The 21,894-nt window shown below is 40.3% G+C and overlaps 1 protein-coding gene across 4 annotated transcripts in view; it reads left to right on the top strand.

The window, feature by feature from the left end:
• The window catches only part of mark2b (MAP/microtubule affinity-regulating kinase 2b), a 51,094-nt gene that overhangs the window by 8,105 nt on the left and 21,095 nt on the right, over window positions 1-21,894 (top strand). For all 4 annotated transcript variants that reach the window (XM_062445066.1, XM_062445067.1, XM_062445065.1 and 1 more), the window contains exons 2-9: window positions 12,826-12,996; window positions 14,693-14,746; window positions 16,149-16,197; window positions 16,481-16,546; window positions 17,105-17,175; window positions 17,691-17,747; window positions 19,416-19,652; window positions 21,574-21,693. In XM_062445066.1, the coding sequence (XP_062301050.1) occupies window positions 12,826-12,996; window positions 14,693-14,746; window positions 16,149-16,197; window positions 16,481-16,546; window positions 17,105-17,175; window positions 17,691-17,747; window positions 19,416-19,652; window positions 21,574-21,693 (825 nt within the window). The remainder of the gene's footprint in view (window positions 1-12,825; window positions 12,997-14,692; window positions 14,747-16,148; window positions 16,198-16,480; window positions 16,547-17,104; window positions 17,176-17,690; window positions 17,748-19,415; window positions 19,653-21,573; window positions 21,694-21,894) is intronic.

Raw genomic sequence — 21,894 nt, 5'->3', positions numbered from 1 at the left:
TAAAGAGTGATATCCTGTTTAATAAATGTGGATTTATTTTATTATGAGCGCAGGTGATCCTTGTTTCAGGCAAAATGTCTGACCATCACTTACATACGACCCTGTATCCCATCTATCTTTACATGTGTTCACCAGCTTTTCCATCAGCACCCTCTGAAAGTTACAGACCTGTTTACTCTGGTGGTACTCTCACACACACACACACACACACACACACACACACACACACACACACACACACACACACACACACACACACGCGCACACACATACCTAGGGAGTTAGGGTAATCCAGTTCAACAGAACAAACACACACACGACACTACATTCACAGCAAACTGAGACTCAGCTTGACACTAGCTTGCTAAAGTAAAGGGCCTCTCTCAAATTTACTTAGCTGGGTGCGTGTGTGTGTGTGGTGGAGGGTTTGTATAGCAGGCATATGGATCCTGTATGGATATACTAGCTGTACTGTATATTAGATATTGGCCGGCAGAGGTCGAAAAGAGGTCACAAGACATCAGGCCAGCAAGACTTTGACTAAATTATGGTCGGAAACAGATCAGCTCAGCTCTCTGTTTTATGTAGCTGTTTATTGCTGGCAGACAAGCTATATCGTCATAGTTGCATATATACAGTGTTGTATTGTGTCTTTAAATGAGCCATTTGGCCCTCTGTAAGGTTGTGATGTGACAACTGTACACTCAGCATTTCCCTTGCCATTGCCTTGGAGGGACGACCCCCCAATTGGACACCCGTCCAACCTGAAAGTAACAAAATATGTTAATGTTATTTACCTAATTTATGTGCATTTGTTTGAGTTTAGCTCAGTGAGTCTCTCCTGTGTTTTGCAGTCATTCATGGTCGAGCTAGTTTCTCTCCTCTCTTCTGCTCTAACCTGTGGTCTACCTGGGTGTGTCTCACTCACAAAACAGTCAGCCAATCAGACGAGACGGACATCGAGCAGACGCAAAACAGCCTTTTCAGGCTCAGTGAGACAGGCATCCATGGCTTATACAGCTGTAACTAAGGGTTTTTTGACCATAAAAACATGCAAATATTTGTAAATGGACACGAAAATGAAAGTGTTAAACTTCCTCTGCAGCGATCTCTACCAGGAGGTTACATAATTGTTTATTGAAACACAGGCCTGATGAAATAACACCTTACTTTGTAAGACATTTATAAGTGTGAGTTGCAGACTTCTATTTTTGCTTCAGAGTTAAAAATGACAGCTTTGTGAAAACCATCAAATGTGACACTTGCATGCATGCTCGTCTTAAAAGATTAAAAAATATTAAAGGAAAAAATATGTAGTAATATGTAAATTGTAGTGGTGGAAATATATGCACGCCTACGCCAGAAGGTTATATTTTTAAAGCCAAACACTACCAGAAAAAATCTGAAAAGTTAAAGCGTTTATTAAAGGTTTAAGATTTTTTTTACCCGTACATGAAAATATTTTCACCTTGTCGGGGTCGAGCTGTGTGGAAATTGGTTCCCTGCTTAGCAGAGGCAGCACATGTATTCAGATTCTCCTTTTATATCCTATTGTGTGTGAAAAGGACTGTTTATTCATTTTATTTTATGTAATATTCATGAAAAACTCTGCATGCCCCCGTCCTGTTCAGCTGGCTTTCTATTGTGAGTTGGATCAGAACAGCCGCAACGTTTCACTCAGGCATTTGGCAGCTTTTTAACACGTGTCCTTTTAATTTCCTTCTCATTAGAGCGGTTGTTTCACATGAGCCCTCCTAAAGTTATTCCCTGTTGGGATTATCCTGTAATTGCGAGTAGTTCCAGTTAGTACTGTGGCCACAGGAGTAACTGGTGTTAATATGTAAAGGTTATTGTATGATACGCATGGGTGCAAGAGCGCCGCCGTAAGACGTATTTCGGTTAAAAGTGTTTTGTCTTAGATTGTTTTACAGCTAACGCAAAACTTTTTTTTTTTTACCCTGCCACTGTATTCCTACTTTTCACTTTTATATAAAAGAAAGATGCTCTCTTTATTCCAGACATAAATGCTTGTTCCAGTTTCCCCTGTTATCATATATATATATATATATATAATTAATTTCAAGTCAACCTGGTTTGTACAGCCTTTTTATGTAACGTTTAGTTATTGTAGAGAAGGGGTTAAACCACAAAGATCATAATGTCACTAAGTTTTAAAACAAACAAGCTAAAACCAAAGGTGTCTGCATTTAGTTTAACTTTATACTTCAGTTTGTAATTTATATTAAAACTTGTCCAATTATGGTAAATGTATCTGCTGGCTGAGACAAAGCAGCTCTCCTCCTCCTTTACCTGCAGCAGGGACGAGGACGGTGGAGCGACTGATACTGACTGATGTCTTTGGTCTATGTGTACTGACATGTTAGATTAGTTTCCTGTCAGATATTATTGAGTTTATACAGTGACGTTGCTGTTGTAAACATTACTGCTGCTCTGGAAACAATATGTTGTCATATTTATAATCTAATCCTGATCTGAATCAGTGTGCAGTCACATATGTTAACATGAAAGTTCTTTCTTTATTGACTGATGTAGATTCTGGTTTCTTATAAAGTAGATAAAGATAATAAGCACAGATATTTGTGTTATTTTCACTGTAAAATATCGTTAGATAGTTAAAAAAGGAGTCCTACATGTTGTTTATTCACGAGCAGCACACTTTTTGAAGTTGTTGTGTGTGTGTGTGTAATGTGTTACTTTACACGTATAAATGAGTGCCTCGCCAGGAATAAAAATCATAGTCAGATTGCACTAAATTGAGTTAAATGTACCAAAACAAAACTAATTGACATCGTTCTTCATGCATCTCTTGGTGCTCGTCATTGTGCTGCTTCACCACACAACCTGGTTACCAGTCAAAAACAAAACAAAAGTGGAGTCAATCATATATTTTTGTCTCACCAGCACATTTGTGATGGTGAATGCAGGTAAATTTGTTTGGTGATGAACACCAACTTAAAAGTTGCAACTGTGTGCAGGATTTATTGATCGCTGTGTGGTAATATCTTAATACTGACCACTACACATAGCCGGTTAAGGGCAGCTTTCACTTTTTGTCCTGAAAAAACTCATCTTGGCATTAAAGCGGAGTATAAATAGAAATGTAAACATACGACTAGAAGGCCAGGGGAAAAAAAAGAGGAGGGAGGGAGCAAGAGAGAAGGAAAGAGGCATGAAAGAGATGCAAACCAACGTTAAAATAGAAGGCAGGATTCAGAAAGCGACAAATCTCCATGGCAACACAGCCATCACAGCTCAGTCGGGCAGTGTGTGTGCGCGCGTGTGTGTGTGTGTGTGTGTCCTCCCTCCCCGCCTACAAATTTCAGTATAATGCAGCAGCTTTTGTATGTGGTTGTGTTATGTATCCAATAAAGACCCTGTTTGTTCAGAGCTTGTGCCACTTATAGGTTTAGTTGGTGAGAAATTGCTGATATTGGATTTATTTCTATTAAATGTTGTGTAAATAAAGGCTATAAATGTAATGTGTCAGTATTTCCTCGGTGAAGAGAATAATAAATAATTAAAATTCTTTCGTAAAATCTTAAATCTATTCACCAAATTGAAGTAGCAGCGCTGATATTAAAGATATTGACGAAGAGCAGTTTGATAAGGAAAGGAAAGTTCGAGAAGCATCATCAGCTATTGAGTTAATCCCTTATGGATTGGATTAATTAATAAACAAGATTAATTGAGACAAGTATAGTTTTAGCAATCTCCTTTTTAATAGCAGGTTTCCAGCTTGTTACATGGCACATTAGTTACATGACAGCAGCCCAGAGGCTCAATAGTAAGCTTACATGTAGCTGTCATTAAAACCGCTCATTTAATGAACTCACAGGGGTGATTGTCTTAACAGCTTTCCTTTCTTTTTGTCCTCTTTTTTTAGATGTTCAGACTTGCAATTAGGACTGTGTGTGTGTCCATGTAAGTGTTTTTTTATCCATCAGGTTAACCCCGGAATGCCAATCTGATTTAAGTTCACTAAAAAAAGCCTTTAAAATACAAGGTGTTTATCTGGAAGGAGCCTTAATTATTGTTGCAATCAAACAGGTATTCGGAGCTGTAATTACTGTGAGCTGGAGCTACGCTTAATTACCCAACCTCCTGTTGAGAAAAAATAAACCCTAATAATATATTTTTCATATATATTTTATGTTATATAAATATGTTTTGTACAGTTGATGTATCAGCTGTCCCCCAGCTCACCCCTCAAATACCCCTCACACCTTTTGAGGGAAGCAACATACGTAACGATGTCATATCAAATGGGGTAAAATGGTCTCTGGCAGTGTGAAAGTGTGAAGACCTTGAGTTTTAACCTCATAAATTGAGTTTCCCGCTCGTTGCTCTTAAAATTGAATCAAGTGTGATATAGTTTTTCCCCTCTGAGGTTAAAATAGTCTGTTCTGTCATTATTTCACCGTTCAGCCGCAGCACAGCGTCTAAACCACAGTAACAAACTGAAGTTAAAGTCCTTAGACAGGACAGGATGGAGCAGTTAATTTATAGCTAATTATTTCAAATGAGAGGGAACAGTGTGATTATGTTAAATTACTAACAGCAGGTTTTAATGTGGTATTTTTTTAAAAAGAAAAAAAGTCTGTATCAACAACAATAGCTCCCATTGAGCCATCAATTGTTTGGTTGCAAATTTGTCAGAATAGCTGTAATATTTTAATTTAGTATAATTGGACTGTGGTGGTCCTGTGAAATGAGGCTCTTTAGTCGGGTAATGAAAGGTGAGAAACAGTCAATAATAACGTTGAAGCCTGATATGACGTGTGGTCGATAGTTGAAATGAAACAGGAAAGACTAAAGTGTTTTGTTTTTTATAGTGTAGTTAATGGTTTTGTTTTTTTAAGCTCAGCCTAATTCAAAGTGTGTTTTTTAGCGCACTTCTCATTTTTATTACCCCTGCTTTTCCTCTCTGCTGTTGATAACATTTTTGCCGGTCTTTGCCTATCACTCATTTTTGGCTTGGCTGTCTTTTTGATTGTGCCGTGTCGCTGCGACTCTTCGTACTGTGTTAAATTCCATCTGGTTGTATCTCTGTGGCTTCCTCTCAGAGCTGCGATTACTAAAGGTCAGTGATAATGAGGCTCGAGTCAAAACACAACCAGTACTGCCTTGGATTAGCATTACTGCCCTGTGTGTTTGTGTGTGTGTGTATGCATGTTGGTCATGTGCACATGCTTGTGTTTGCAGTGTGGCAGTAAATGGCTCTCAGCTGCAAACATCTTGTCAGTGACTTTTCACTTGGTGTGTGTCTGTGTGTGTGTGTGTGTATGTAGTGTTGGGAGGGAGGTCTGAATGCTGCGCCGGATATAAACAGTATACTAATGGTCTCTCCCCACGGTCAGCAACTAACGACAAAGACTGACTGGAAAGGGCTGTGCTCAGTGCAACAGGCCGGACACACTAAAGCAGAAAGCAGGTGTGTCGCTCTTCATGAATGAAGGCTGCTGAAGAAACTGCCGACAAATCAAACCTGGAAATAGGAGAGAGAGACAAAAAATCAAAAATCTGGTGGCAAAAACGTAATAAAGGCAACACACATCCAAGTTAATCAAGTATTTAAACTGTCATTAAATCAAACTGCAAAACACGACCGCACGAATAATACATGACGGAGTGATATAAGTCTATTTAAACTATGAGCCAATAAACAGTAAAGTATATTATTCTTTTACACTCGTTTCAAGCAAAAAAACATTTACAGAGTTCCAGCTTCCTAATTGTGTGGATTTCCTGCTTTTCTTTGTTTTATGTGACAATAAACTTTTGAACTGTTGGTCAGACAAAACAAGCGATTTGATCCTTTTGATTTTTGTGATAAGTGTTTTCTCCAATTTTTTCTCCAATATTTCATAGACTAAATAGAATCAGTGATGAAAATAACGCAAAAAGTTGTATATTGTTTAAACCCCAATGCACCAGTTTTATGGTGGGATATTTGGCCGCTCTTCATCATCTAAAGACTTCATATACTCTAATCTATCTTCCAAAATGCTCCAAATCTAAACTGGGCCCAATAATGTCTTTCCTTTTATCAACTTGGCACACTGAACAGAAAGCTGCTCACTCTCAGTTAAAGTGGCACACCCACAGACCCATTTTTCCACAGTTTTGCTCTTCTCAGAGCAGGAACACCCCCTCCAGCCCCCCGGCCCTCTTTCCGCAAAGGAGCAATTAAGGTATCCATATTCTGTCTGACGTCTGTTATGAGGAGGGTCTTTGAGCGTTTAATAATTCGCACATTTTATTTGATTTACTTTGCTTTTCATTTTTTCTTATACCTTCAATTCTTCCAGTTAATTGTTTTTAAAATTTGGACTTTACTTCACTCTGAGGAATGCCACCTCATGAAACTCTCATTCATGTCCAATCTGCTCCAAGGGCTCATTTATTCATACCGGGAGCAGTGGTGGCTGTCATAATCTATTCCCCCCCTACCCATTTAAATGTTTTAATGGTGATAAGACATTAGTTGACTATTTTTTTCATTCCTTTTCATTTTTTAAAATAATTAGCACAGCTGCGCCCCTTCTGTGACCCAAAGTGACCTGTCATGGTCACAGACTCGCTCCAAAGCATCCAGTCCTCAGCTCTTCAACACGTTGTCAGCACCTGGATGGCGAGATGCGTTCAAAGTCCAGAGTGGTAGGTCAGCAACGATGCTCACATGCTCCCATGGCAATCTTTTTTTTGACAGATATAGTTACCCCCGCAATGTTCTCTATGTGTAAAATTGAGAGGGTTTGCACGTCTGCCCACGTGAGCTTAATGCCACACAACTTACTGTCATGTAAAGCCTCACTGGAACATTCATCAAGTTGTTTTTTTTTTTTGCATCCTCCACCATATCAGTCCCTCTTTTTTTCCAACTTGTTTATCAATGCCATTACAATTATCGGGCTTTTTAAGAAACTTTGGACACTCAGCTGCTGTGACATTTTACAATAGTATGCAGTGATGGATAAAGCCCACCTACACAACAAGGTCATGCACTTGAAATGAAAGACTTGATAATAAGCTCATTAAAATGCACACTCGCTACCAACTTGACAGGAGTGTGAATCACTTAAATGTACTTGTTTATTTGTTCCAGGTTACTGATTTTGAACGATACCTCATCAAAAAAAAAAAAAAATTTAGACTTAAGATGGACTCCTCCTCATTAACACTTTTCTGAACATACTACTAATTGAATAAACAGCTACAATACGTGAGGCTAAAGAAAGGACTGTCCCGTGTGTATATAGGTGCACTTTGCTGTAAATCTTTTAATCTGTGTACTATAATGTAGAGCTATTGTGGGATGGCAGGGGAGGGGAGCTGGTAGTCACATGGGTGGGAGGGAGGGATGACCTTTTTTGGTCGTAGTGGAAGTAGTTATACTCTGATATGTTATGTTTGTTCCTGCAGTGACACTTGCTCTACTTTTTTAAATTTTAATTTATGAGCTACATGTGCGTACTGGTCAGTAAAAGCTCCTTGACGTTCTCCGTAGCCTTGTTGACTGTCACCTGAAGTGGTCATCCGTGTCATGTGATTGGTTATATTTATGTCTTTTGGGCTATGTGTTTTCAATTTACTACCCGTACTCCTTCCATCCCGTTTTCTCACACTAGACGTCCCCTCATCTGGTGTGAATGTCATTAGCTGACTGTTTGAGTTTCGAGCACGCTGGAACCCCAAGTTCATATTTTCTTTGCTACATAGTCTCATGTTGGGGGTCCCGAGACAGTATTCATCCGTCATAACATCAGAGAGCGCTGTGAGAACAAAACAATGATGTCACTTATTGTCACGCAACACATCTATAATTATAACTGAGGGGAGAGGTGGGTACGTGTGTGTGCATATGTATATGTGTGTGTGTGTGTGTATTGGGGGAGGGGGTTTTTGCTTAGCCTGCAGCTGCCCAAAAATGAAGGAAGAATCAGAAGACAAAAATAGTCGGACATGAAAGAGGATAGGAGAGGAAGGAGGACTAAAGAGCCGAGGACTCTGGAAGAGGGAAAGAACTGGAAACACACTTGAATTTGACTCATTTTGTGCAAAGCTTTCAATTTAATGTTAGCAGAAGCAAAATTTAAGCTTGTCGACACCTCGGGGGGCGGGGTGGGGGGGATGATAGTAACCAAAGAATGAAAAATGTTTCCCTGTCCACTGACCTTCATGTCAGTTGTTGAGTTGAACCAGGGTTGTACATGTAACACAACCTCGGTACGCTGGTTTTGTTCGGCCCTCTATAGCAACAGAAATGTTTCTTTAGTTTTACAAAAAGAGGAGAAAATGATTAATTTAAACTTGTATGGTGCACTTTAACTGTCCAATATTTACGTACAATCTCTTTATATATGTAGTCTCGTGCTGTGATGTTACTTTTATCATTTACATGCAGCTCAGTGTATGCCTGCTTTTTAGTGACAAAATAGCAAATTGACAGACATTTGCTAAAACCTAGAGATGACACTGAGTGAATGTCACATCCTGCCGTCTTGATTAATAAGTAAAAGATGACACTTTCATTAATATTTAACTATTTCAATTTTCATTCATATTTAACTCTTTACATTTCTATTAATATTTAACTCTTTACTTGGACATGAAAGCACTTATAATTACAGACTTTCCAGGAAACCAGCACCTGCTTTGTTATCACACTGACTGTGAAACACTGAATATCCGTCTGTGTTGAGAGCTCCTTGTCGTTACCTCAGCACACTCATCTACATCGGTCGTGCATTTGTTGAGGATCCTTGATTAATTCATTCAATACATCAGGTTGGATGGTTGTTGAGTCTTTGATCATTGTTAGATTATCTCTCCGACTCAAAAACAAGCCACACACCTCAAACTGTCTTTTTAATACCTCACAGATGTTTGCTTTTTGTCGCCTATATCAGCACTCAAGCTACAAAAACCGTTAAAAGCATATTACTGTTGTCATGCTCATTGTTGCCATTGACAATGCTTTTACATACACACAAGAAAACCGGGTTGTGCAGGAAATCGGACAATGCTCACATAAATGTTCGCTGTACTTCTGCGTAAACACGCAGCAGGTCCGTAATCAGATATTTCCTCAGCCTGATGTTGGAACTGTAGTTAGTTTATTAATTAGTGATAAGAAACCGCTTCCTGATTTCTTTTTCTCTTTGTGCATCTGTGTCGAAGCAGACTGAAAACCCAGTGAGAGGACAGACAGACGGTGAAGTTTTTCCTTAGTTTTTCTGTCTGAAGTTTACACAGTACAGTTGTTCAGTAGCTTGTTACATGTACATTTGATTCATTGTCTTGTCCCCACTCTGCTATCACAGCAATAAAAAAATCTACCTGAGGAAGTGAGGGTTTTAATCCCCTATTCTGATAAGTGAAGTCAAGTTCCTCGTACTCATGACATATAAGATATCAGTTTACTGCAGAGAGTCAATTAGGTGCATATAAACGCTCCGAGGGGAAAGGGCCACGCTTGTACTTCATATGCACACACTCTTTTTCCAGTAGCAGTACGGACTACACCGAAACAGGCGCTTAGAAAATTAAATGCTTCCAAAAACCCGAAACTTTGCTGTAAAGCCCCCGAGAGACTCAAATGTTTTGTTAAGGGCAAAGCTTGTCCTGCTGGTGCTATTTTGGACAGCAGTGCTCCGCAGAGATTAATCCAAAAAACTGAGCGAGTGACAGAGGGAGTTAGATCACGTCGGACCTCTGTGAGGATCTAAAATTCATCTCTGTATGCTCAGATTGGGATTTATTGTGTTAAATAGTGTCCACATCTGACATATTGTCTGTCTCCCTCTTTCCCCTCTCTTTCCCGGCCTCTCTCTCTTCCACAGGATCCAAAAATAAAAATCATTTTCCCCCCTCCACCCCTCCTCACACAAAGCCACATAAGGCCCTTCCCTGGTCCTCCCGCTTTAATGCAACTGTCATTCGTTTTTAATCCCAGTTCCTCTGCTTGTGTTGAAGCTTAATCTGGCCTGTTACACTTTGTGCAGGTCTGCGCTGTCAGCATGAGGATGTTGGGGGGGCTGGAGGGGGGTGGGGATGGGGGAGGCTGGGGTGCAGACATTAGATCATACCATCTGGAGCAAGAAACACACAAACACAATGAAGTAATCATGGTTCTCCCCGTTTCCCATGGCCCCTAGATCTGGTAACAGAGGGAAGAAAATGTTGATCAAAATGCGGTCTGTGGGCCGTTTCCTACTCAGAGAAAGTTGCTTATTTGTTGAATTTGTTTTGAGAGATAATTGGCCGAATAAAACAGTTAGTTGGCATTGGAAGGAGAGAACAGGAGAAAAGTGGTTTGTGCGAAACAGTGGAGCTCTTCACTCCACACCAGCAGTCTGAATTTCGCCGGCCTGTCTCTCTCTCATTGGTGTCAAATCTCCGAGAGGTGTGTGTGCGTGTGATTTGTGCCGCTGTAGATGCCCCCCACGAGCGTCTGCGCACCCGCATCTTTGTGTGTAGCACGCTGGCGTTTGTGTCACAGCCCGTGTGTGTGTGTGTGTTTGTGTCTCGTCACCCTGGAGCCAGTCGTCCTCTCCTCTGACCCTGATCCTCGTCACCTGTCCGTTCAGATCACACACACACACACACACACACACACACACACACACACACACACACACACACACACACACACACACACACACACACACACACACACACACACACACACACACACACACACACACACTCACTCACTCAAATAGACACACACACACAATTGCTCTGACCCTTTCCTGGAGTTGAAACCTAATCTCAGTTGCCAACTATGCAAAACTTGCCAGCGCAGCAAGGTTTTGTTTTCTTTTTGTGGGCGTGCATATGACTCGAAAGACCCGCTGTCTGCTGTTAGGTGAAGTAGAAACTTTTTACTACACGCCAAATAAAGACACAGTTAAATAACTTTTTATGTTGTTGGTCTTGGCTAAAGCTCTGGAGGTGTAGGCTTATTATTTAAGTTCAAATTAAAGTCACAGAGAAACGGTAAAGGAAGCAGAGTTACAATATTAGTTAATGTCTTGATTCCTCTGAAGCTCGATTTGACTCTCTCACCAGGACATGAATATTGTGTGTGAAGCATTAAGACTAAACTCACTTGTCTGACCACCTTTACAGACAATTTGCAAAGTTTCAGTGTTTGGCAGTAGCTTTTATTGACATCTTCTGACCATAATACACTAATATTATGTTACTGCAAAAACTACAAGTAGAGCTACAAGTTTGAATGTTTCAAGGAATTATCATAAAGAATGAAATAGAGATACGCAATGATATCAGCACTCATCGGTATTGGCAGATAAAGGCATTAAAATAAATGATCAGAGTTGCTGTGTTCAGCTCCTCAATTGACAGGATGAATCACTCTGATTGAGGAAAAGAACAACTACTTTTTGGTTTATAATGGCGGTTGGCGACGAGCGTATTAAATGATTGCACCTTCTGCTTGGGAGTGTGGACCAGAGATTAAATCCTACCCATTAATCCCGTTTGTCTAATAAACTCAAAGGAAACTGTAATGCTCCACCCACTTAGCAAGGTCATTAAAGTTGTAATGCTGAGCTCCAGTCTTCTCAAGTTTTTCCTTCTTGTATTTCTTGATTATACTTAGTAAAATCTACAGTTGCATGCGTAATAGTCTCCTTAGTAAGTGCATATACTGGATCAGCAATCAGCAAAAAGTTCAATATTGTGTACCTCCTTGTTGGAAACAGTTTTAACCACAACATGTAACATGTGAGAAGTGGTTTCAGAAAGTGAACATCAGTTATTTTTAATCTAGTGCTATTTATGTACTGCTTTCTGTGTACAGAGCAGCGGAGCCCTTTGTTTTCCCTATAATATTTTTTATGGCTGTCAAATGAACTCAGAGTGCAGTTTTCAAAAGTTTTATTTTTTTCACCAGGTTAATTGATTGATAAGACTCTTTCTTTTCGTTAGCAATATCCCACTCTCTTGTGTTTTAGTTGTTTTAAGTCTCTCCAGATGCCTGAAAGATTTTAATCAATATTAGCTGTCCATTACAAATAAAGGCTCCAAGTCCCTATCTTAATCTTGCCACCAGATTATAACGCAGAGCTTTCAACACTCTACTCACCCTGTAAAAGCTTTAGCTCTGCTGACTGGTCCTAATCCTGAAAAGAAACTTCAGTTTTTAGACTGTTTCATAATCACTGAAAGCCTACCTGAAAGCTGTAGACTAGGGCAGCTATTTACAAAAAACATATTGTCTTGAATTTAATAGATTTCCTTTGTTAATTGTTTTTTCAAAGTTTTTCAAAAGGTAGTTCTTCAGGTGTCTTTTCAACTACGGTATGTTGTATATTTATTTAGTTTTATTTGACTGGAAGGATTTGAAGATGAATGGCCACAGTATATGATGGGAAAGACATGATATTTTCTCCTGCTGTGTATTGTTAGTGTGTATTTTCTTGTATCACTAATGTGAAGCAAATGAATGCAACTTTTTAGAAACATCTCTCTCAACTAATAAAATGTAGCAATGGCCTCAGTAATCCTGAAATATTCATCAAATGGACATAAATCTTATATTCAAAACCTTACATAACCTAATACTGTAAGCGTTGAATATTCTGTGCTGATGTGTCTCATAGATTTAGTGTTTGGGACCGACAGCTGGAAGCAGCATTTAGGATGTACACTTACACACACGAACATAACCCGTCGTGTTTTACTCCATCGTGTTCTTCTTTTCACTTTCTGTTACTTCCTGCCTAACGAGTAAACACACCCTCTGATGCTCACACATTACCTTCTCTCTCTTCTCAGGACTCCAAGTCATCATCCGGCCGCTCCAGCATGCCGCGATGTCGGAACTCCGTCTCCACGACCACGACGGATGAGCAGCCACACATCGGCAACTACCGGTTGCTGAAAACCATTGGCAAGGGCAACTTCGCCAAGGTCAAACTGGCACGACACGTCCTCACCGGAAAAGAGGTAGGCACACACACACACACACACACACACACACACACACACACACACACACACACACACACACACACACACACACACACACACAGACAGACATTAGATTGGACTGAAGCTTTAATCTCTTTTATTTTGACATAAAAATTCACGCTGACTTTTTGATATATTTAGTCACTGAAGTCACATTCTGGAGAAAATCGTCACTATTGGCTCTTTATTCAACTAGAAGCTGGCCTGTCAGTGTTGCAACGCCACCAATGCTAAGAAAGTATTTTAAGGAAGAAAATGTATAAAAATAGGAAGCCTTGTGTCTGGCAATGTACGTGAGATTAACACAAAGATTGCTTTGACTGTAAAACAAAGAGACAAAGTGCACATAAGGAAACTAAACCACTTTGTTGGCTGGTTTAAGTGACAAATGGACTCTAACCCCTTCAGACAAGTACTATTCTAACATCAAAACCAGTTCAGAATTGTACAGAAGACTCAGTTATTTTTAATTAGCCAAGAAGGGAAATAACAAGACGGGCACTTTAAATGTTTTTGTTCATGTCTAAACATTAATCTGGCTTCCTGGTTGTGGAGGATAGGGGTGAGTTCACGCTGTGATACACAGTGGGTCTGGTCTGATCTGGGGCTCGCATGGCCTTGGAGACGGTACATCTGCTCCAGGAGATTAGATCACCATTGTCTGCTTGAATAGAGAAGCCTAAATGTCTCTGGCTTACTGCTAATTCCAGATGTGATGTAACGCGGCGGTCTGTCCCTTTAAGGGAAAAGCTGTATCTGCAGTGAGCCCATGCTGAGCTCTGTCTGAGGCCCAGTCAAGTCAACTCTTGGTCTGAGAGAGAGAGAGAGAGAGAAAGAGTGGGGTGGGCGGGCTCTGTCAATGTGTGACAGCTCTGTGCCTGACACCCTGATAACACTCCATGTGACTTGCTGGCACACACACACACACACACACACACACACACACACACACACACACACACACACACACACACACACACACACACACACACACACACACACACACACACACACACACAAAGAAAACAAGGGAGAGTCAGAGGGCATGAAAGAGTCAGACAGACAAGCACAACCAGAAAGAGGAGTGGAAGAAAGGAGTTAGTCGACAGTGAAAGACAGAAATGGCAGCGAGTAGTAGACCTCCCCTTTTTTCTGTGTTCTTGTTGAGAGATAATCTTTTGTTTCTCTGCCTTTTCCCTTCATGCCCTCTTTTCTCTCTGTCGGTTTTATCCCCCCCTTTTTTTTCTACTTTTCTCACTTTGTTTCTCTCCCATCTGTCTGTTTCTCTATTGTTGTTTTTCTCAGCTTCTGTTTTATATCTCGCTCTCTTTTCTCTCTCTTTTTTTTTTTTTTTTTAAATCTTTCTGTGTCCCTCGGTGGTCACCACTGTTGGATTATGAACTATAGACCTCATTATGATCTGGGTATAAACCATTCTTCAGCACTGTTTGTTACCCTGTATTCTGCCCCCATTATGCAACTGTCGCCCGCTGTGATTGCGCGTTATCACTTAATGCTGTGAGATTGTATCACTGTGTGTGTGTTTGTGGTGCATACGGGCTTTACGGCTGTGCAAGTCTGTGTGAATAACATGCATCAAACCCACTGCGGCAAGTGTAATAAATGAATTAATGTGTCATAATAAATGAAGGTGTTCTTGTTTTGCTTCTAGGTGGCTGTAAAGATCATCGATAAGACACAGCTCAACTCCTCCAGTTTGCAGAAGGTGCGTCTCTCTTGTTCTCTCTCACACACTCAGACAAAAAAAATCAAACCTTGGTCCTTTTTATCAGTTCTCTCAGAAGTCATTTTCAAGTTTCTCTTCCTTTCCCCACGTGTCTCTCCCTTCTGCACTCTCTCTTTCCCTTCCTCCCTCTCTCTCTCTCTCTCTCTGTCTCTCTCTCTCTCTCTCTCTCTCTCTCTCTCTCTCTCTCTCTCTCTCTGTCTTTCTGAAGTGGTCTAGTTTTCAGAGAGAGTTTTAATTACAGGAAACAAGCTGCAATTACTTCCTTTGATCGTGGCAGGGTGGGGTCTGTCCACTCACACGCACACTCTAACCATGTACGCTCGCACACTGAACACACACACACACCAAATGTTCATGCATCACACACAGATAGCACATGACAAGAAGCGGGAAAAAAAAAAAAAACACTGACATGGCCGCCACGTAAATCCAGTGATAAATGCCAACGCTTACACTCCCTTACATGAAGGCGAATGTAAGGACATGCAGACGTGTTTCCATGTGCACGAGGAATCAGGACTGATAGGAAATGCTCAATGCTATATCCTATCAGTTCTTAAAGGATACATTTTTCTTTTTTTTAACAAATCCCATGTAAAAATGTTGGTCACCGACTTCCAATGGCTGGACACTGTAGTTTTTTACTAAATGTTACTCAAACTAAAGTAAATTGTGCAGTTATTGCTGACTGAACTGAAGAGGTGTGAAAAGTGTTGTGAGTCTGCCAGAGTTAATGAGCCCTCAGAATGTCCACTTAAGCCCAGTTTGACCTTATCTACGGACTCACAGAGGAAATAAATTCCTAATGACTGGAAAACGTCTCCTTTACGCCTTTGCTGAAGACAGAGACAGGCCATTGTTTAGATAAATGTCCCTGCATGTTTGCTGAATCAGTATTTTGAATTAGCATTATTAGCATTACTTTGACTTAATATGAGTTTACAAGCAGCTGAAAGCAAATCAAACTTTTCCTTGTTTGTTTAACTCTGAAATCCTTAATCGGGGCAGACCTGGGATTTAAACAGGTACTACTTGAATTTCTGCTGGTATGTCATCACTAACCATGTTTGTTATTGCTTTCCTTCTACTAATTTGGCCCACACGCTCATAAACAGGAAGTGAATGTTGTTTCTGAATGTCTTCAGCGCCATTTTATCCTCCCAATATATAAATACTACATTACTTCTACATTTCCTCACTCTATCCTCATGTGCATTTGCATTGACAGCAGATATGGTGTATCCGTGGACACACACACTTTACAATGACAATGCAAAACAAAATTATGTTTAATTTGCATAAGAAGTTCAGAGAAAAGCAATACCAACCTACATCTGATAGCGTAATTGACACAACTCTTTGTGTGGCTTGTTTCCCTCAGCTCTTCCGGGAGGTGAGGATCATGAAGTTGTTGAATCACCCCAACATAGGTGAGTCACACTGAAACGCGAGTTTCCACCCTGTCGTCACTCACAGAGAGTTAGACTTAATTGGTATTTCAAGGTTGTGTATTCAAGCCAAATGATAATAATGCCTCTGCTTATCTCTCTCTTACCTCTTTATTTTTGCTTTCACTCCTGCTGTTCTGGCTTTTTTTTCTTGCCAAATTCTTATATTTCCTCACTCCATTTTTCTCTCTTGCCCAATCTCCCTCCTATTTACTCTGTGCTTCCCTCCAACTCTCTGTCTTTGCTTTTCTTTCTCCACCTCCAGTCAAGCTCTTTGAGGTGATAGAGACAGAGAAGACTTTGTACCTGGTAATGGAGTACGCTAGTGGAGGTGAGTGTGTTTCTCTGTGAAATCATTCCCCCTGAGGCCTGGCACTCTTTAGGTTCCAAACACTAAAAAATGTAACTTACCCTCTTAATGTACAGCCTCTGCTGTCTCTTGTAACAAATTTGTCCATAGGGTTGTTTGTAGATTTAAAAAAAAAAAAAAAAGTGTTTACTGGTCATTTCTATCTTTGTGTTAAAAAATTATTGACACCATAAATGTAAAAAAAAAAAAAAAAAGCCTACATCCTTATTAATCCCTCTTTAGTACTCCTGAAATAAACACAAATGTAAGGGAGAATTGTGTGACAGTCTCTTACACGGTTACTAGTTCATTTACCTTCAAAACATGACAATGAATAAAAGACTTTCAGTCTTGTTTTGATTGAAGTCGTTTAAATGATGACGTTAAAATTAGCAGCTTTATGTCAAGTTTTCAGTAATTTGATTTTAGAAGGACAGTTTTTAGTTTTATGTCTGTTGACCCAATACTCTGACTTTGAGGACAGCAAGTATCAGGTTCCAGCACTAAATCTGCTCTCCTCTTCTTTCTCTTGTCTCCCAGGAGAGGTCTTTGATTACTTGGTGGCCCATGGCAGGATGAAGGAGAAAGAAGCCCGTGCCAAATTCAGACAGGTGTGTGTGTGTGTGTGTGTGTGTATATGTTTGTGCGTGTGTTGGAGAAAATGTCTCAGATATTTTTCCAAGTGTGTGTTGTGAATATAGATAGGTGTTTGTATGTTTTAAGGTATGTTAGAATTGGCTCAAAAGTATTTTGCTTGTGCCCAAATGTGTCTTTGGTGTCATAGTGAGAGCATTTTTTTTACTCATTTAATTGATGTTTCAAGTTATTTTAGTACATGTGTTAATCAATTACATAATTTAGTTGGGTGCCGCTGTCAGTTGTTAAATACAGCTTTAATAACAGAGGAACACAAATCTTATATTAATGTTCTTGATCATTGATATTAAAGTGTGAGCAATTCAGGAAATCAGTTACATTTTGCCTCCCTAGTGCTAATGATTGCTTCCTAATAAAATCCTAATGAAATGTTGTCGGGAACATTTATACTTTGTCTAACTATTTCAACCCCCTCCATATTGTCATCCTTTCTCTCTCTCTCTCTCTCCCTGTTTCTCTCACTCTCCAGATTGTGTCAGCGGTGCAGTATTGCCATCAGAAGTGTATAGTACACAGAGACCTCAAGGTGAGAACACACACACACACACACACGTTATTGAATTACATTGAGTGTCAAAGTAAAACAGCTCTCTCTCTCTCTCTCTCTCTCTCTCTCTCTCTCTCTCTCTCTCTCTCTCTCTCTCTCTCTCTCTCTCTCTCTCTCTCTCTCTCTCTCTCTCCCTCTCCCTCTCTCTCTCTGTGTGTGTCTCTCTCTCTCTCTCCCTCTCGTCCACATTAATCTTCATATGATTTTTTGAGATGAGGTCCCGTCCCATAGCCAGCCCAGAGGTTAATCACAAAGATGATAAACCCCTCTTCTGGTGCTGTGGCTTAAACACACATACTGATGCATCCACAGACATACACACACCGTCAGATCATTCTGTCTCTCTCATCATTTGTTTGTCTTCATGTCTTTGATTCACATTAGTTAGAACGAAAAAATGTAACACAAGACAGACACATAGACACACACACACACACACGCAGATTTAATGCCTTCGGGTCATTTTGGTTCATAGTATTATGCTGTGTTGTAAATCCTCTTACTGTGCCAGCAGGCAAACCTGTAGACAAGACATTAGCATGATTGCTTTAACAGTAACCACACTCTCATCTCAAAAAGTTGTTTTTCACCACAGATGTTTTATTTTTGCATTTTAATAAACATTTCCAATTACTTGACCAAGGTCATAAAGCATTTTCTTTTATGATAATAGACGGTATGGAAAATAAAAGGTTTGGAGGACTGACAGTACTCATTATTGTAATGCGTACCATCCTGCACATTATACTAATCACTCCTGATCTGTGGGTTGTATCCAACACAGGCTTAAGTGTAGTAGGTCCTACACTGCAAGAGTGCATTTTGATGAGCCTGCATTACATAGTGAGACTAAAATGAATCTGTTTGGGCCCTAAAATGAAAAACCCAGTGTAACTGCAGCTCTGTTTCATATGAGGATTATACTTTGTTATACTATACTGCTATATTTACTATACTGATGTTTATTTTTGCTTCAAATTGCATTAATCAGACAACATCAGAGAGTTTAATTTAGAGTTTCACACAATTTAGAGTTAATGTTGATTCACTGTAGATTTGTAAATATGCTAGCAAAAATGATAATCCAGCATTTATTTATTTCTTAGGTCAGAGCTTAGAGTTGATGTCAGTGTTGTATTTTCATGCACACACACACACGCACGCACACACACAAAAACTGCAGCGTATTCAGAGCCAGTGAAAAGGAGAGCGCACCTGTTGCTAGGCAACCCCAGCCTTCTTGCTCACTGGCTCACTTCAGGCTCAGGAATACACACACACACACACACACACACACACACACACACACACACACACACACACACACACACACACACACACACACACACACACACACACACACACACACACACACACACACACACACACACACACACACACAGAGGAATAAACTGTGATAGCTCTCTTTTCCCATTGTGTGTTAGTTGTAGGTCTCTGTCTCTTAAGTAGCAAGCTTTTTCCCCAGAAATCAATGTTTCAAACTAATGTCTGTAACAGCATATTACTAATCTTTCATTTTTTGTGTCTTTCTTCCGGTTTCACTCCACATCCCCCTGCATTCTACATCATAATTATGTCTTTCTTTCTGTCTCTTCCTCTGTCTCCCACACTCTGTCTTGTCTGCAGGCTGAGAACCTGCTGCTGGATGCAGACATGAACATCAAGATAGCAGACTTTGGCTTTAGTAATGAGTTTACTCTGGGGAACAAGCTGGACACGTTCTGCGGCTCCCCACCCTATGCTGCCCCGGAGCTCTTCCAGGGCAAGAAGTACGATGGGCCTGAGGTGGACGTCTGGAGCCTGGGGGTGATCCTGTACACACTGGTCAGCGGCTCTCTGCCCTTCGATGGACAGAATCTCAAGGTTAGGAAGAGGAATGTGTGTGTGTGCGTGTGTGTGCGTGTGTGTGTGTGTGTGTGTGTGTGTGTGTGTGTGTGTGTGTGTGTGTGTGTGTGTGTGTGTGTGTGTGTGTGTGTGTGTGTGTGTGTGTGTGTGTGTGTGTGTGTGTGTGTGTGTGTGTGTGTGTGTGTGTGTGTGTGTGTGTGTGTGTGTGTGTGTGTTACATGTGTATAATGTAAGCGGAAGTCTGTATTCTGTGGGTAGTTGTAGTATTTGTCTCGCTGGTTTTTGTTCCTCCTGCAGTACAGTGCAGAAACTAAACTCAAGAAAGAGTGAATGTGTAAAAGTGATAATGTTTCATTTTTGTTTTTAAAAAGGGATTTTAATGGTGTCGCGCACCAAACAGGCATCGAAGTAGGCATGCATTTTATTCAGTTCAAACAAAAGAGATTTATTACTTTCTGTGAACTACAGTTATTCACAGTTATTCACACCAACTACCACACTGTGCATCCAGTCAAAACCCGCATGACTCATTCTGGAAGTGCAAACATTTTGGGTGGGTGATATGACATTGAATGTGATGATATTGATATCAACATGCCTGTGAAACACCATTTGGGTTTATTGAGTGTGCCTTTGCACAAGCTCCTGCTGTGTGGAGTTTTGTTAACACCTACATTACTGCTCTTACTATTTATTTAACAGGTAGGAGCTTCACTGTCTTCTGATTTGACATTTTGATTAGACCCAACACTTAAAATATGACTCATTTTTGTGATTTGATAGATTTTTGAATGCAGTGCCTGTTGATATAAACTCTCTGAAAGCATATTAAAAACTATCACTACATGCTTTTTTATCTCAATGTCTGAATAAATTATAATTAATAAGATCTCTCTAGTGGGACCAGCAACGTTGAGGAGGTTAATGAGTTCAGTGGCACACTATTAAAATGTGATGTGTGTATAAAGGCCACCCAGGTAGATTAAAATGTTATAATGTGATGTTAATTGTGCCTGGTGATTGACAGTGCTTTTCTCTATAAATGCATGATCTTGAATTGATAACATATCATATAGATTGTATTAAAATTGTTTATCAAATATCAACACTATTAAAATACCAGCAAGTGTATTGAATATTGGTTTTGCTAATATCAGCCTGAAACTACACTGCTGTTGAGTTTGATTCACAGACCAGTTAAGATGGTGACCAGTTAGTGGTTTGTGTAAATGTTGTACTTATATCACTGGCGGTCATCTTGTGGTAGAGCAGCCAATCTTAGAGCCCATCAGCTATCTGTCAAACCATGATTTAGCCTCTGGGGCAAAGGCCAGTATTTTGGATTTCCGGTGTAGCCAGCAGATATCTGGGTAACGGATACACGGGTTAAGGCTTTGTCTTCCGTGTGCCACATTTTTTCCCCCTAGTCATGATGCACTCAACTCTAACTCTGACTGACTAGTCCTTGTTGCCTTAAACGGTTGGGCTGGTGTAAGGTTTAGGCATGAAGATTGAGATTGGTTAAGGAGTCGTAGTCAGAAGATAGGCAGTGGGTTCAGAAACTGCATTTCAGCCAGTGCCTTCCTCCTCTTTTGCTCTCCACACGGTCTGTTTACCTGTGTGCAACCAAAGCTCACTCAAACACGATTGGTCAATACTACTCTACACTACAAACAGAAACAAAGCACATATTTCCGGTACTAAAATCCTTCCTCTTCCTGTTTCCTACAGCCTGCATTCATATGCAGATATCTGTTTATAGAGATCAAAGAGCAGTTAATGTTGCAGCTTGGATAATGGTTGTCAAGCCCATCATTATTAAACACGGTTCAGTAAGCTTTGGGAAAAACTGGACCGCGTTGTTAGGATTTTGCTGCCATTTGACAGAACCTAAAGATGTCTGCTGTTGACTCTCTGTGCCCTTTGTCTTTATCCCCAGGAACTGAGAGAGCGTGTGCTGCGTGGCAAATACAGGATTCCCTTCTACATGTCCACCGACTGTGAGAACTTACTCAAGAAGTTCCTCATCCTGAACCCCTCCAAAAGAGGCAGCCTCGAGGTACACACATGAATTGATAGACACGTACATGAGCCTAACACGACACCCACGTTTCTGTAGAGGCACACAAACCCTCAAAATATCTTGAATACGTTATAGTCGGCTAGTGTTAAAAAAAAATGTACTGTATACACAGACTTCACCATCTATATGTGATTATGTAGCTGAAGTGTAAAGTGCTTTCTAAAGGTGTAGTAAATA

The sequence above is a fragment of the Scomber scombrus genome, chromosome 23 (genome assembly GCF_963691925.1).
Source record: "Scomber scombrus chromosome 23, fScoSco1.1, whole genome shotgun sequence".
Taxonomy (NCBI): domain Eukaryota; kingdom Metazoa; phylum Chordata; class Actinopteri; order Scombriformes; family Scombridae; genus Scomber; species Scomber scombrus.
The sequence above is the reverse complement of the archived record's forward strand: the minus strand, read 5'-3'. Positions and strand labels throughout refer to the sequence as shown.